Source organism: Octopus sinensis, linkage group LG10, assembly GCF_006345805.1.
Source record: "Octopus sinensis linkage group LG10, ASM634580v1, whole genome shotgun sequence".
NCBI classification, from domain to species: domain Eukaryota; kingdom Metazoa; phylum Mollusca; class Cephalopoda; order Octopoda; family Octopodidae; genus Octopus; species Octopus sinensis.
The window spans coordinates 27,588,271-27,606,231 of NC_043006.1; the positions used below are offsets into that span (position 1 = coordinate 27,588,271).

Below are 17,961 nucleotides of genomic sequence, written 5' to 3' on the forward strand. Positions count from 1 at the left end.
TACTGTACATATCTGAAGAGGAAACTCAGTCTCAATGATGCAATTGTAGGCAGTGATTGTAAATATGATGCTCTTGTTTAGATCTGGGCCAACTCTGATTGAGCAGATATCTACAGCCAAAAGCACTTGAGCCATAGCCATAAAGAACTTTTATGGAATATACAATTATGGGACTACGCTATCTAATATCTTTTCTTATTTAAGATGCAAGGTGTGATTTAAGGGAGATTTAACTACTGTTTCAAGCAGATAAAGCACACAAACACACACAGGTTCCTTCAATGATGTTAAGGATGAAGATAAGCAATGGAAACAAAGTCAAAGAACTTACAGAGTGTGGCATAATAGTTAAAGACTGATCCCAGCCATAGTCTATAACAGCCATTTCATTCAATGGCAGTAATATTTGATAAATACAAGACCTTAGTTTCGAGAGTAATGTTTCAATCCCAGGCCAATAATTATATAAATCTTCAAAAAGAACCTTCTGCCAGTACATTCCATGATGTGCACCTAACATTTTAGGATGAAGAGTTTTTGTCTTGAGTCTTTCAGTTACTAATTCAGTCAAAGACCCTTTGTTGTTGTCATCATAATCTTGAACCAGTTCCAGTTTATAGAAACTTCTAGACTGCTGGACTGCAACGGCAAACTCGCTGTTATTTCTCTAAAGAAACAAATAAAAAGATACTTTCTATTGTATTTATGTCTGTTTAATTAGTTACACATACACACACAAATTCGTGTGTATGTGTATGTATGTATACACACACACATGCATATACAAACACATATATTAACCTTAGAATTGTTTATAAATGAATAACAACATTTACTAATGAAAATACTCAATACATGAATGTACAGTGAAATCATTATTACAATTTTTTGTGAAATTTTTTGTGAAATCTGTCTGTCCATAACATAACTTCCAGTTTGGTTTGCTGCCCCCCCCTCTTTCTTGCTCTCTCCCTGCCATGTTTAGTACTGTATTATTTTATCAACCCCTGCAGGATGGAAAGCAAAGTTCAACAAGGCAGGATTTAAACTTAAAAATGTAAATTTAAACTTAAAAATGTAAAATGTAAAGAATTCTCTGAAGCTCAAAAGATTTGCCAATCCACCAACGAGCTATAATCCATTGTAAAAACATATAGTAATATATCATAACTTATTGGCTCATGTAAGCAGCACCAAAGCCCTTCATCAATATAAGTGCAGACATGGGTGTGTGGTTAAGAAGTCTGATTCCCAAACACATGGTACCAAGTTATATACACATGGTATATGTGCACATGTGCATGCATGCATGTATGTATGTATGTATGTATGTATGTATGTATGTGTGTGTGTGTGTGTGTATGCATGTATAGGTATGTACATTTGTTTCTCCTTTTCATCGTATCATGTGATTGCTATAAAATGTCATTCATTTCCAATATTCTGCAAAAACATATCTTGTCATGGGGAAATATTACCTTGCTTGAAAACAGGTAAAGTTTGGTGACAAGAAGGGTATCTGACCATAGAAAATCTGCCTCAATAACCTCTATCAAACGTTACAGTAATCATAATGATGACAATGATGAACAGGTCCATTTAATGTTGGTATGAAAAACTAAATACAAAATTACAGAATAAATTGACTGAGTTCCTTTCGAGCATTGGGCCATACATAGGTGAAGTGGCTGAGTTCCTTTCAAGTGTTGGGTCTCACGGAGGCAATGACCAACTTTGGCATTATATTGTGCTTGGGAAGAAGACCCATCAAGTTGATCAAAATCGCAGTCATGGCAGATACCAGTGTCATGCAAACTGGCACCCATGCCAGTGTAACGTAAAAACACCCATTACACTCTCAAAGTGGTTGGCATTAGGAAGGGCATCCAGCCATAGAAAACCATGCCAAATCAGACTGGAGTCTGGTGCAGCCTTCCAGCGTGCCAGCCCAGTCAACCAGTCCAATCCATGCCAGTATGGACAACAGACATTAAATGATGATGATGATGATGATGAAATTAACATAATGTAAAATATTCAATGTACTTACCATCTCTTTATCCAAGAGGGGGTGATTTTCAATCCTTTTATATGACTTCACCCAAGCAACAATATTTTCGAGTTGGTTTTTTTTCTCTCTGATATCCAGCTTATACAATAACTTTTGATTGTACCTCATATGATGTGATGTTAGATCATTGCCGCATACAATAGCCAGCTCAATCAATTCATTTGGAGACAACTGGAATAAAAAGAGCAATCACTTAATTTTAAAAATAAATACTCATCAACTTCATTGAAGCTTTTTCAGTTTTTTTTTCTTTTCATTTTGTTTATTTTACTTTATCAAATTTGAGACATGCAGCCAGAGATCCATAATGAACCAATTGCAAAAATGTTATGCTTAGTACAGAGTGCACTATGTTGCTTTTTTTCATGGCTTAATCAAGTGAGAAAGGTCATCCAAGACTGGTGAGAGAAAGGGGTGATGTTGTCCATAGGCAAGAGACATAGCCTGAATATTTCCAATAAAATGGACTTCACTAAAGGACCCCAAAGGTAGCCAGGTGGTGGTGTTAAACTGGGTGATAGGTGAAGTTTACTACTCAAGAACAAGAATGGTCATTATAACGACCTTTCACACAGTTTCTGTTATCCAAATTTCAAAACTTTGGTCAACCAAAATCTATGGTAGGAGATATATCACCAAAATGTCAAAGACCATATAGTCACAAAGCAAACTTCTTAACCATATAGTCATGCTTGCATTCTGGTCTGCTGCATATGGAAATGGAAGAGAGAAATTGAAAATAGAAAGGAAAAGATGCCATTGTTGTAATCTAATGGTCAACAGATTTTACCCTATCATCGTATAATCTCCTTGGCAAAGACACTATCATCTGCCTTGACCACCTGCTGTAAATATGTTCTGTGTCAAAGTACAGTTCATAAACAAAATTAGTAAAGACATCATATAACCATTGAATGTTTTTTCAGCTTGCAGTGATAATCTCAAAAGCTTCTCCTGAGCCAACAGGAGAACCTCTGAGTGATTATTTAACCTGCCAGAAATAGCAGGTTATACATCCTAAAGTTGTAAAGAAAAGAAAATAATGTAGTTTCTGATATACAAAAAGATGAGATGGTCACAGGTACACCTTTAATCATGGAAAGGGATGTAACATGATGATGACAACATCAGTAGTGATGATTAACATCAAATTCACCATCATAGTTATCATTGTTGTGTCTAGTTTTATCCCATGTTTGTATGGGTTGCATACTATGTCACCATTGGTTTTGGTCCTTAGTCATTTTTTTCATTACATTCAACTTCCTGGGTTCAGTTTACACTACTTTATCCCATGTCTTCCTTGGTCTTTTTCTTCTATGCATTCCTTCATCTTGGATTATTTGGCACTTCTTCACTCAAATGTCATCTTCTATACACATCACATGTCCATACCAGGTCAGTTGACTCTCTTGTACACTATATCTGAATCTTGGCATACCTAATTTTTCTGTCAGTCTATTTCTGCTCTATCTGCTCTATCTATAAAGCTAACATTACATATCCATCAAAGTATACACATCTCATTCCTTGGTACATCCTTCTCATTCATTGTCTATGTTTTGCTACAGTGTAGCATATCATTTCATGAAAAACATTCGAGTGAGGTCGTTGCCAGTGCCGCTGGACTGGCTCCTATGCAGGTGGCACGTAAAAAACACCACTTGAGCATGGCTGTTGACAGTACTGCCTGACTGGCCCTCGTGCCAGTGGCACGTAAAAGCACCCACTACACTCTCGGAGTGGTTGGCATTAGGAAGGGCATCCAGCTGTAGAAACTCTGCCAGATCAGATTGGAGCCTGGTGCAGCCATCTGGTTTGCCAGTCCTCAGTCAAATCATCCAACCCATGCTAGTATGGAAAGTGGACGTTAAACGATGATGATGATGAAGCTGTCCTTCACTCAGAGACGGAATCCTTTTGAAGATCTAAGCAGAAGTAACATCTTTCATTTCAGGCATACTCTAGTTGCTATACTTTACTAATTACCAACTGGGTACCTGAAGCTATTAACTACTTCTGAGGTACTCTGAGCATTTGAAAGTATTTAATGGGTGCTGCTTTTGATTGTACTGTTCTTGTGAGCTTGTGGTTTACAACTGACTATACAAAATTTCTACCTATTCCTTTATTTCATAATGTGCTTCGCTTCATAATTAAAACTGCACATTAACTTACACCAAACTGCATACCACTACCCTTGATAAATAGTCTTACCGTTTGGCTCAGAGAAGCCAGGTCTTTTTCACCTCTCATGTACAATTTGAGATCATTGATTCAGAGCAAATGAGTTATTTTCACCCTGGTTTAGGCAAACTCTCAAGCAGACCTGGATTTTCTCAGTATGCTTGTCAGAGCGATTAAGACAATGATGAAAAGTAATGGAGGAAACAAGTCACCCTGAAATATTGTCCTGCATATTATCACATTTCATACAATATATTTCCACATTTCAATTCTACTTCCCATGATATTAAAAAACTGTTAATGTTCTCTTTGCTCTGATTGTTTTCACGTCAAAAGCCATTATGTTATACTTTCTTATAATCTATCCAAGTTCTGCTTTATTATTCATACCTCACTTAGTATCATGCTATTAATATACAACAGGCAAGTAGTTCCCTTTGAGTTCTTTCAGCATCTCTTTTGCTCCTCTGGTAATAGATTAATCATCATCATCATCGTTCAACGTCCGTTTTCCGTGCTAGCACGGGTTGGACGGTTCGACCGGGGTCTGGGAAGCCAGGAGGCTGCACCAGGCTCTAGTCTGATCTGGCAGAGTTTCTACAGCCAGATGCCCTTCCTAATGCCAACCACTCCATGAGTGTAGTGGGTGCTTTTTACGTGCCAGAGGAGGCTGGCAGCGGCCACGATCGGTTGGTGCTTTTTACGTGCCACTTTTTACGTGCCATGGTGGCGTGAAGGCGGCAACCACCCACCAGGCTGACGGGGTCTTTGGCTGACATCTCCGGCATTATGCCGACTGATACCGGAGACATACACCTGCCGGCTGCTACCCCGTCCTCCAGAAAACCATACACTTCATCAGATACAAGGCCAGTTAATAATTTCCAGAGTAATGGTAAGCATGTAATAGGCCTATAATTATTGACTTACCCTCCTATTTCTTTGTTCTTCTGTATTTGCACTGTTTTCCCTTTTGTCATTCATATTGGTGCTCCATTTTCTACAGTCATTAAGAAACAGTTTTATAAAGCTGAGTGTGCTTATGAGATGTTTTTTTAAACCAGAATTTCTGACACCATCTGGGCCAAGGGCTTTCCAATTTAGTAGTTTTTACGCATCCTTTTCACTTTCTCATCTGTAATATTTATATTCTTTTGTTTTTATCTATTTTCCATTTCACTCTTAAATTTCTGTAACCATTCTGCTTCCCTGTTATGTTGAACCTCTTTGCCCTAAATATCTGACCAAAAGTCCCCTGCTGCTTCAGTATTTGGCATCTGATGTTCATTTACATTGTTATTTTCATTATTTCTGAAGGAATATTTAGTTGATGACTCTTGTAGTTTTGCCTCTCCTTCAAGATCCCATTCTTCAAGCTTTGCAACATAAAATTTTCTTTGAAGCACTCACAAAAAAAGATTTCCCAAAGAAATCCTTCTCTCAATAGCCAAAAGTAGACAATAAAACAAAAAGCTTTTTTTAGAAACATTTAAAATTTATTTATACATTACAGATACGGGCATGATTCATCATCATTGTTCGACTGTGGCCGAGACAATGGAATTCATAGTGCTGTCTATCTCCTTGTCTACCTCAGACTTTGCACCAGCCACAGATTTGGTCAGTGCCCCCCCATCCAGTAAATTGTCCCACAGGAACTTCCAGTTGTCCTCTAAGCTATATGCCTCTTCCTCCTCCTCTTTATCATCAGAGGCCTCCAATAGAATGTCTCTAAATTTTTGTTAGTTTGCTTGGTCTTTGAGCTTCCATAATCTTCTTTTTCAGTATGATTTATTTCTGTGAGTTTTTCTAGCCCTAATTCTGAAGTCACTAACTAGTAGCCTATGTTGGAGTGTACTCTTCACCTGGGAAAGACTTCACATATGTGTGCATCAGCCTATCTCGTTGCCATCTATGGAAGGCTTTGGTTGACCCAAGGCTATAGTAGAAAACACTTTCCTAAGGTGCTTCACAGTGGTACTGAACCCGGGAATCATGTGGTTGGGAAGCAAGCTTCCTACCACACAGTCATGCCTAACTAGAAAGGGTAATGCCTGTTCAGCCTGTAATGACATGCATAAGATCTGGTCATCATAGGCGCAGGAGTGGCTGTGTGGTAAGTAGCTTGCTAACCAACCACATGGTTTCGGGTTCAGTCCCACTGCGTGGCATCTTGGGCAAGTATCTTCTGCTATAGCATCGGGCCGACCAATGCCTTGTGAGTGGATTTGGTAGACGGAAACTGAAAGAAGCCTGTTGTATATATGTATATATATATATATATATATATATATATATATATATATATATATATAATATATATATATATATATATATATATATATATATACATATATATATGTATGTGTGTGTTTGTCCCCCTAGCATTGCTTGACAACCGATGCTGGTATGTTTACGTCCCTGTCACTTAGCGGTTCGGCAAAAGAGACCGATAGAATAAGTACTGGTCTTACAAAGAATAAGTCCCGGGGTCGATTTGCTCGACTAAAGGCGGTGCTCCAGCATGACCACAGTCAAATGACTGAAACAAGTAAAAGAGTAAAAGAGTAAAGAGAGAGAGTAAATCTAAGTAGAGATTTCAAACTTAAAATCTTCAAAGCCACATTCGAACCAATTCTACTATATGGCTCAGAAACCTGGACGTTATCAAAGAAGCTTGAGAGGCGGTTGGATGAAACTTACACTCACCTCCTTATGAGAGCTCAAAATCTCTCGTAGAAACAGCATCCAACCAAAGTACAAATATATGGGAAATTACCACCTGTATCATCTCTTGTGAAAGGTAGAAGAGTCCAGTTTGCTGGACATTGTTGTAGAGCTAAAAACGAGGTAATTTCTACTCTTCTCCTCTGGAAGCCATCTGCTCGCAATAGTGATGTGATGGGTGAGAAATGTGTATGAGTGGATAATGGTGTGCTTGCATTTAGTGATTCAGAGAAGAAAGATATATGGAGATGCTGCTATGAAAGGTTTATTAAATGTGGAGAATGACTGGGAGAAGGAGAGTCTTTCAAATATCAAACCAATTGGGGGACCAGCCAGAGGTGATAGTAGTATAATAGATAAGGCAATTAAGGATATGAAGGCTGGAAAAGCCCCTGGACCATCAGGTATCACAGCTGAGCTGATTGAAATATCTGGTGTGGGATACAGCCTAGTCACTTGCATAGCTAACCAGGTTATTCAGGAAGGCATCATTCCCAAAGACTGATGTAGTAGTACTATAGTTAGCTGCTACAAGGGTAAAAGTGATGCCTTAGATAGAAACAACTATAGGGGTATCAAACTGTTGGACCAGGTTATGAAAATTACAGAGAGGGTTATAGCTCAATTGATTAGGAATAGAATTAAAGTAGATGACATGCAGTTTGGTTTTGTTTCTGGGAGAAGTACCACAGATGCCATCTTCCTAGTGAGACAGTTGCAAGAAAAGTATTTGGCCAAAAGTAAACCATTGTACTTAACTTTTGTTGAACTGGAGAAAGCTTTCAACAGGGTTCCCCACTCTTATTTGGTAGTCTCTAAGGAAGCTAGGAGTAGAGGAGTGGCTTATTAGAGCCATACAAGCCATGTACAGTGGTGCTGTCAGTAAGGTGAGAATTGGCGTTGGATACAGTGATGAATTTAGCATACAAGTTGGAGTTCACCAGGGATCAGTTGTTAGTCCACTCTTATTCATTATAGTTTCTCCAGGCCATAACAACAGAATTCAATACTGGATGTCCATGGGAACTGGTATATGCTGATGATCTACCTCTTATTGCAGAATCTGAAGCAGATTGGAGAAGTTCCAGGTATGGAAGCAAAACTTGGAATCAAAGGGCCTTAAAGTTAACCTAGCAAAGACTAAAGTTGTTGTTAGCAAGAAAGCAGATAAGACTCTCTTTCCATCAGATAAACAGCCCTGCTCAATTTATAGGAAAGGAGTGGGAAGTAATTCCATTTGCTTACACCCAGTGTAAGAGATGTAGTGGAATCACAGGTAGGTTAAGAGATTAAGGTAGCTTTTGTGAGTAGCAGATGTGCAGGAACAATAAGCACTAAGAGTACATGAGACTTAAACTCTCTCCAATGTCCAGGAGGCTCTCTTGAGGGAGTAGACAGTTTCTGCTACTTAGGTGACCAAATTAGTAACAATGATGGATGCTCTGAAAGTATTGTTTCTAGAATAAGAATAGGATGGAGGAAGTTCAGAGAGCTACTACCTCTGTTGGTAATAAAAAGTCTCCCTCTCAGAGTGAAAGGTAGATTGTATTGATGCTTGTTTATGAATGGCTATACTCCGTGGCAGTGAGACATGGGCTCTGAATGCAGAGGACATGCATAGACTGGAGAGGAATGAAGATAGTATGCTCCGTTGGATGAGCAACATCAGTCTGCATGGCCAACAAAGCACAACTGTTTTGAGAGGAAAGTTAGGCAGAATTAAATTTGGCATGCAGGAGAGGACACCCAAGTGATATTTGTAAAAGAGTATCACTAACATACAGTCAATGTCATTCATTTCCAATATTTTATGAAATTAAGTCTGGTCATGGGGAAATATTACCTTGCCTGGAGACAAGCGAGGGTTGGCAATTAGAAGGGCATCTGGCCAATGAAACATCTGTCTCATTAAACTCCATCCAATCCAGGTAGCCATGAATGAGGATGGTGATGATGAAATGATGATGATGATGATCACTAGCATCCAACAACATAGTCATTGGATTTGTAGAAATCCAATAAGTATGTTGTTGAAAAGTGGCTAAAGACAAAGCCCTAACATTATAAATGTCTGCTTGCTAACGAGATAAGTAGCTGGAATTGTGATCTGAAAGTTGACAAAATTTTACAACTCTACATGAGCTCTGAAGGAAGATTTTCTATGAAATCTTGGCAAATATCCAAAATAAAAAGCAACAAACCTTTATGCTAATAAATTTTGAATATGTACATTTTAGAAATCAAGTTAGATGGACCAAATTTTAGAATCATTGATTGAATAAAATAAGTTTTACAGTTTAAACATGTAGCCAATACATACCTGAATTTTTTTTTTATTCTTCCTATAAATGGCTGTTTCCCACATACAACTAGTTTTGGCCAGTTATCAGTAAATTTAAAGAGAACCAAACAGATGAGAAATCATTTCTTTAAATAATAATTTTGAATAAAGATGAAAAAATACAACTTACGCCAAACATATGACTGACTCTTTCATTATTTATCAGTCCAGTTTGAAGATGTAAAGGTTTTTTCGGAAACTCTTCACAATATTCTAGCTCCATGTCATTGTGAATATCAAACAATTTTGGTGGAATAAAACAACAGTCTTTAAAAAGGCAGAAATCAGAATCATAACTGAAAATCGCAAATGCTTTGCTATCCAACAGCTGCTTGACTATCATGTCATCAGCTTCACCTGAGCAATTCACTATTTTACAACCACATTCTGTCAGAGCAGAATTGAAAATTACATCACGAAGAACAGGCCTTACAATGTCATCACATGACAAGTCTTCAATGCTGATTTCATTGTAAAATACAGATAACATATTTTTAATCTTCCTCATATCATTTTGAGAACGAGATAACCATGTGTTTAATCTCCTCTTAGTGGTTTCCTTGCATGAGCCTCTTGCACCATCAACTAAAAATGTTAGATGGATATCCACAGACTGTAAATTCTTTATCAGAGCAGTTACATAGAGGGACAAAGAGGAATATTCCCCACCATAAAGTAATAGATATCTGTTTTTATTTTTGTTTGTAAGATTTGTTATAAACTTTTCATAAACCCAATTTGCAAAACAGTAATAATCAACCAGTATTTCAATTCCTTTTTGCTCACATGCAACTTCAACAAGGTCAACAAAAGTGCAGCATTGTTTTTGGTTCTTGAGACAGTAGGATAATAACCCTTGAACACCCATCTTTTTTCCTTAGAAAGATTCACCTGCAAAAGCAAACAGAAGTTCATTAATTAAATATTACAAATATTTTGACAAGGCACAAAAGCCCAATATTTTTCAGAAATCAGATATTCTTTTCTACTCTAGGTACAAGGCCCAAAATATTTGGGGAGGGGGTGGCAGTCAATAAGATCGACTCCAGTACGTAACTGGTACTTAATTTATCGACCCTGAAAGGATGAAAGACAAAGTCAACCATGGCAGAATTTGAACTCAGAATGTAAAGACAGACGAAATACCGCTAAGCGTTTTGCCCGGCATGGTAACGTTTCTGCCAGCTCAACACCTTCAGAAATCAGATATTATTATACCCATGTCTCTCTTAAGCAGCATGAGAGTGAACTTACATCAACTGAGAAACCTAACCATAATATCTGCTTGATAGGAGTCTACTAAATTATAATTAGATATTACACATTCATTGGAGCTTACTGGCTTTATTCCTTGTGAGCTTACTGCTAAGGACATGCGTAAGCTCACAAGGAATGAAGCCAGTAGGCTCCAATGGATGTATAATGTCAGTGTGCATACTCGACAGAGTGTAAGTACCTTGAGAGAAATGTTGGACCTTAGAAGCATCAGATGTGGTGTGCAAGAGAGACGACTGCGTTGGTATGGCCATGTGGTGAGAATGGATGTGGATAGCTGTGTGAAAAAGTGCCACACTCCTAGCGGTTGAGGGAACCTGTGGAAGAGGTAAACCCAGGAAGAACTGGGATGAGGTGGATCTATCCATCGTGGGATTCTTCCTACCCTAATTCTAACAATCCGTTTATCCAAACAGTTTGGCATCAATGTCCATTTCTCTCCCTGTATCATCCTGATGGAGACTTTTTCTGCCTCCCCACCTGATACAAAGGTTACCATAATAGACACGTATCGCTTTCCTCTCATAAAGAACTCTATGCTGTCTCTTATCTGTCTTTCCAAAATTTCTTCCATTTCCTCCTGTGTCGCATTTTCAATTCTTCTATTTTTATTTGAAAACAATCTGAATATTACTGTCTTCTTTTCCATTTTCACTTTTTCCTCCTCTGGCAGGGTCAGTTTTATATTTGACTCTTCCTTCTCTACCATAATACCATATTTCACTATCAGCTCTCCCTCCCACTGCAACATCTCCCATTTCAGCACACTTGGGTCTAGGGGAACTCGACTTCCAGCAGCTTCCGCACAACTTCTCATTTATCTCAATTATTCACTACTACCCAACAATGGTGGTTTCACAAAAAATCGCCTAGAGTCCTTCAAAAAACAACAAAATCATGGCTTGCAAGCTGTTGACGCCTATTTGCCTTTGGAAACATGGAGATTTCAAGTGAAATACATTCATTGATTTCAAAAGTAGAAATATTACATTTCTAAATCTCTAAGAGATTTATACAGTAGCAGCATGATAAAGTGATGGTATGTTGCCAACTTAATGCGGCAGTCCCATGAATAGGAAGAATGCTACTGCTATTTAGCCCTAGGAAACACCATTTCCAGTTGGCCATGACACATTTTCTGTGTCCTTATGTTTTCAAAGGGGAGATAAGCACCTCCACCCAGCAAAATGCATATATGTATACATATGAATATATGTGTGTGTGTTTCTGGGTGTGGGGTGCATGGATGTGTGTGTATGTATGCATATATATATATACATATATATGCATATATATATATATACATATATATATGTATATATATATATATATATATGTATATATATATATATCATCATTTAGTATCCGTCTGCCATGCTAGCATGGGTGGGACAGTTCAACTGGGGTCTGTGAAGCTGGAAGGCTTCATCAGGCCCAGTCAGATCTGGCAGTGTTTCTACAGCTGGATGCCCTTCCTAATGCCAACCACTCCGTGAGTGTAGTGGGTGCTTTTTACATGCCACCCGCACAGGTGCCAGACAGAGCTGGCAAACGGCCACGAACGGATGGTGCTGTTACGTGTCACCGGCACGGGGGCCAGGCGAGGCTGGCAATGGACACGAACGGATGGTGCTTTTACGTGCCACCGACACGGGGGCCAGACAGAGCTGGTAAACGGCCACGAACGGATGGTGCTTTTACGTGTCACCTGCATGGGGGCCAGGCGAGGCTGGCAATGGACACGAACGGATGGTGCTTTTACATGCCACCGACACGGGGGCCAGACAGAGCTGGTAAACGGCCACGAACGGATGGTGCTTTTACGTGTCACCTGCATGGGGGCCAGGCGAGGCTGGCAATGGACACGAACGGATGGTGCTTTTACATGCCACCGACACGGGGGCCAGACAGAGCTGGCAAACGGCCACGAACGGATGGTGCTTTTACGTGTCACCTGCACGGGGGCCAGGCAAGGCTGGCAATGGACACGAACAGATGGTGCTTTTACGTGCCACCGACACGGAGGCTAGACGGGGCGGCGCCGGCAACGACCACGATCGGATGGTTCGCTTAACCACAGCTGCAATTCCCACTGATGTTGATCGACCTCAATTTGGTTCTGCTTTCTGATATATGAATTGATTTGGTTTGATTTTGATTCTCACTGGTCTTGCCGGGTTTTCTCACGCACAGCATACTTCCAAAGGTCTCGGTCTCTGGTCATTTCCTTGGTGAGACCTAAAGTTCGAAGGTCGTGCTTCACCACCTTGACCCAGGCTTTCCTGGGTCTACCTCTTCCACAGGTCCCCTCAACTGCCAGGGTGTGGCACTTTCGCACACAACTATCTTCAGCCATTCTCATCACATGACCATACCAGCGCAAACGTCTCTCTTGCAAACAACAACTGATGCTTCTTAGGTTCAACTTTTCTCTCTCTCTCTCTCTATATATATATATTAATAAATAAAATAAAACATATGCATATATATAAACATATATGTACGTACCTACCTCTACATGTACATATACACGCATATATGTGAGTACAGGATACCAAAAAGACGTCGAACACAATGAGAAACGAAAACAGACACAAACCAAAGGAACTGGACATATATTTAAAAACAACAAAAAAATAATATAGAATACAGGACAATTAACACAAAGAAAAAAACCCTTTTTCAGTCGCTAAAGCTTTCATCTACTCTACGTTTCGAAGGATAAAAGCGAGACGTATCTTCGACAAGAAAACTTTCCTTCCTGCGAAAAGCAAATCAATTAAAATTCTGAGATCTTTTCGCAGAGGGGTAAAAAATAGTAACAACAGTGCAAATTGTAAACAATAGAAGACAGGACAAGGAAAAACAAGATAAGAAGGGCTGTTGACGCCGAACGAAAAAAAGTATTACAAATGCAGAATTTTTTAGGGACGACGAGGAGGAAAAAGAGTGACGTCCATTACTTAGAAAGAGACAGCAGCAGAAGTGACGTCGCGGGTGAACGACGGGAAGGCGGAAAACACGTTGTGGGTGAACGACGGGAAGGGGGGAGGAGGAGCAAGAGAAAGGGAGGGAAGAAGGGGAATGGCTGCAAGGAAACCAAGAAGAATGGGGAGGGGGAGAGAGAGAGTGAAGAATGAGAGAGAGGAAGAGACAAGTTAAGTAGAGAAAAAGGAGAACAAGAATGAAGGCTGAGAAAGGGATGGGACAAAAAGGTAAAGAGTGCGCGTGAGAGTTAATATCAAGAACAAAAACTTGATATAAAGAACAATCTTAATTAAGGGGGTGCGTGCGTTTCATCATATAATATATTAATAAATAAAATAAAACATATGCATATATATAAACATATATGTACGTACCTACCTCAATATGTATGTATATATATATATAGAAATAATTGAGATTCAGTTGAATTATGTACTTAAGTTGAAGCACCAAATCAGTGCGGTATTATCTGCACAGCTCAGAGTAAGGTGAATGAAATCAAAATAAGCAACAGGATATCAAGTAGTGATGCAGAACTGCTGTTTCAAGCAGCTTCATTTAATTGAACAATGCAATCATTACATCAATTTAAATGCAGTGCCATCTTCAGCTGCACAAACAAATAAATAGAATTTTAACCAGTCGGACACATTAATATAATTTTTCTCAAATATCTTAACAGAGCAAGAAGAACTCTTGTCCTTTATTCAAAATGAATACAGTCTTCTAGTCTTAGATTTAGTAGTTGTTAAAGACATAAAAGACTTAGAAATGCATTACAATCCTTTACAAAACTATGACCCCAATTGGCTTCATGTGATTCTAGGAAGTGTAGTCCATTCTTAGCTACAACAGTAACAACATGAATTTCTTCCATCTTCTTGCCTTGTTAAAATATTTGAGAAAAAACATTGATTGTTAAACACCAAAAATTATCCAGATATTTTCTAAGCAACCTCAATTACAATTGGGTCAAAGTTGAGGAAAAATTTCTTGCAAAAAAAAACAAAAAAGAAAAAAAAAGGAACCTCACTATGTTTCAGACTCTCTCAACTTCAGCAACAACTATGCTGCACAATGGCGATCTTTCGTTTGTAGTAGCACGTTTCCGTCGATGATTTCCGTAAAAAACTTTTATTTTTTTACATATGGGCTTGCAGGAACATTTGAAGTAATGAGAGCGAAAGAGACTAAGAGGAAGCGATTTTATGACGAGGGAATTTCTTTTGAAGTTACCAAAGCATTGATGTACATGTGTGTGTGTGTGTGTGTGTGTGTTTGATGGGGTGTGGGAGACAGACAGTATGTTGAGTAAGTGAAGTGCTTCCGTTAGTGTGTGTGAAGAGACAGAGAGAGTAATGTGTGAAAGAGAGAGATAACTGAAATTTTTTACTCGGTGTATGTGTATATGTATGTATGCATGTATGTGCGTGTGTGTATGTATCTATGTATGTGTGTGTGTGTATGTATCTATGTATGTGTGTGTATGTATGTGTGTGTATGTATGTGTGTGTGTATGTATGTGTGTATGTATATATGTATGTGTGTGTATGTATGTATGTATGGCCGATTCAGTGTAATTTTTTACTCAGTGTATGTGTATATGTATGTCTGAATGTATGTGCGTGTGTGTGTAAGTATGTGTGTATGTATGTATGTATGGCCGATTCAGTGTAATTTTTTACTTGGTGTATGTGTATATGTATGTCTGCATGTATGAGTGTGTGTGTATGTATGTATGTGTGTGTGTGTGTATGTGTGTATGTATGCATGTATGTATGGCCGATTCAGTGTACACTGAATCGGCCATACATACATACACACACATACTTACACACACACACACATACATTCAGACATACATATACACATACACCGAGTAAAAAATTACACTGAATCGGCCATACATACATACACACACATATACATAGATACATACACACATACATACACACACACATACATAGATACATACACACACACACATACATGCATACATACATATACAAATACACCGAGTAAAAAAATTCAGTTATCTCTCTCTTTCACACATTACTCTCTCTGTCTCTTCACACACACTAACAGAAGCACTTCACTTACACAACATACTGTCTGTCTCCCACACCCTATCAAACACACACGCGCGCGCGCGCACACACACACACACATGTATATCAATGCTTCGGTAACTTCAAAAGAAATTCCCTCGTCATAAAATCGCTTCCTCTTAGTCTCTTTCGCTCTCATTACTTCAAATGTTCCCGCAAGCCTATATGTAAAAAAATAAAAGTTTTTTACGGAAATCATCGACGGAAACGTGCTACTACAAACGAAAGATCGTCTGTTTGGCTCCAAAAGAATCCCATAGAAATCGGCGGTTTAGATGCTAATGGACAGCCATTAGTTGCAGAAATTGACGGAAGCAAGTTCTTTCATCCTAAGTATCACCGAGGTAAGTGGCGCCTTGGCCATTGGGTATTCGGTGGCATAGAGAGAGAGTCTCTAAAAAGTGTTTTTTGGTCGAAGTACCTGTCCGTACTGAACAAACTTTAACTGCGCTAATACAAAGATGGATTTTACCTGGGACTCACATAGTCAGTGATGGCTGGCGAGTGTATAATAACATCGGTATCCTGAATGATGGTGCCTACATGCACGAGAGATTATACATCAACAAAATTTTGTTGATCCTCCTGATCAACACGTCCACACACAAAATGTGGATGCGAGTAAAACGGATGTTGCGACGACAGTTTGGGACATCGGACGAATTGTTTGTTTCATATTTGCATGAATTTATATGGCGTAATTCCACGGGTAAAAAGAACACATTTGGGCACTGCCATGCTTTTAGCTGTCAGAAGTGGAAGTAGTCAACTTCGTGTATTTACGTCGACAGCTAAAAGCATGACAGTGCCCACATTTGTTCACTTTCTGGCAGCGACCGCTAGTGTTTATTCTGTGTAAATATAAGTTGTTTCTTTTATTACTTATCTTCCACTTAATTTTCATTTATTTTAATATAACCATACTGAAACATTAACCTTGCTATGTAATGATTTTAAACAGGTAGAGAAAAAAAATAAAACGAGAAACCAAAAGTTAATGATTTTGCTCTGGTTACTAGGTCAATATAGGGCGTAACAAATCTGATATTTCATAGTCCACAGGAAAAGTAAATTACTCATTTTGCCCCGCTTTCTAATTTTGTCTCACCCGTTTACTAATTTCTGATATTTGTTACGCCCTATATTAACCCTAATTCTACCCTACCCCTAAGTGTCACTTGACTATGTTTCGGACTCTCTCAACTTCAACATCTATGCTGACCAATTTTTCCTCATAAAAATGATGCCACAATACAAAACGATGATGCAATATTTGCAATGCAATGATTCTAAACAGGTAGAGAGATAACAACAAGAAATCGGAAATTACTCATTTTGCCCCGCTTTCTAATTTTGTCTCACCCGTTTACTAATTTTGTCTATGCATTTTCTGCTATCCGAGTTTTTTTCTTTTCTTTTTTTTACTTTCATTTCTCCAGTTTTTGGTGGTGGGGGATCTCACGCTAAGAAAAGGATTTAAATAATAAACTGAAATTGCAAACGAAAGATTAATTAATAAAAGAAAGAAATTCTCACCAATAATTTCCTCTGACGTTGAAGAAGGAAGATTTCCCTGTTGAAGGGAGATAAGTCACTGTTTATTTTGCCATCTAGATAATGAAGATAATGACAGTTCTTTGACAACTCTGAGATTCAAAATGAAGCAATGCCGACTACTGTGGGGGATAATGTACCGATTTTACTTTTCCTGTGGACTTTCTATCAATAACACTATATTACAAGATTTTGCAAAAGTTTTGTTTATCCTAAGTGTATATTATGCAAATTTTAGCGCCGATTCTGAAAATAGTCTTTTTTTCTATCAACCGTTGCTGGGATATCAAGGTACACTATCAACTAATGTAATGTTTAGAACAGTGTTTCCCAATGCATGCGCTGGGAGTTTGTATTTCAGGTGGGGGGGGGCTGAATATACTCAGATGGGCATTTGGGGCTAATACAGAATCGCACCTCTCCTTGAAAAAGTTTTTGGATCTTTTCCTTTTGATCGGCATGTTGATAAATTCATTTTTTTAACTAAACACTTTCAAACTTCTACTGGTAGAATGTGTCATATAGAACATCTTTTACTCTTAGCGTTGTTGAGAAAAGTTTGTATTTTCGAAGTTATTTCGTGTTAAAGTTGTCGTATTTGGGTAATTTCAACCAGTCATTGACGGCTATTGAGCTAAATAAAGTTACTGTTGTTGTTTGTCAACAACTTCCGGTGGTGTATATTTCGTTTGTCACTGTTATTTATGACA

General features: G+C 38.5%; 1 protein-coding gene across 3 annotated transcripts in view; it reads right to left on the bottom strand.

Annotated features, from left to right (window-relative positions):
• Window positions 1-17,395, bottom strand: part of LOC115216528 — a 30,730-nt gene extending 13,335 nt beyond the window's left edge. The window contains exons 1-4 of one of the 3 annotated variants that reach the window (XM_029785981.2): window positions 17,234-17,395; window positions 9,457-10,217; window positions 2,051-2,242; window positions 332-667 (exon numbers count right to left, since the gene is read on the bottom strand). In XM_029785981.2, coding sequence (XP_029641841.1) covers window positions 332-667; window positions 2,051-2,242; window positions 9,457-10,194 — 1,266 coding nt within the window. In that variant the 5' untranslated portion in view covers window positions 10,195-10,217; window positions 17,234-17,395. Of the gene's footprint in view, window positions 1-331; window positions 668-2,050; window positions 2,243-9,456; window positions 10,218-14,622; window positions 14,677-16,169; window positions 16,298-17,233 lie in introns of those variants that run through there. The other 2 variants (XM_036506450.1, XM_036506449.1) reach the window with 2 other exon arrangements.
• Window positions 17,396-17,961: the final 566 nt, after the last annotated feature.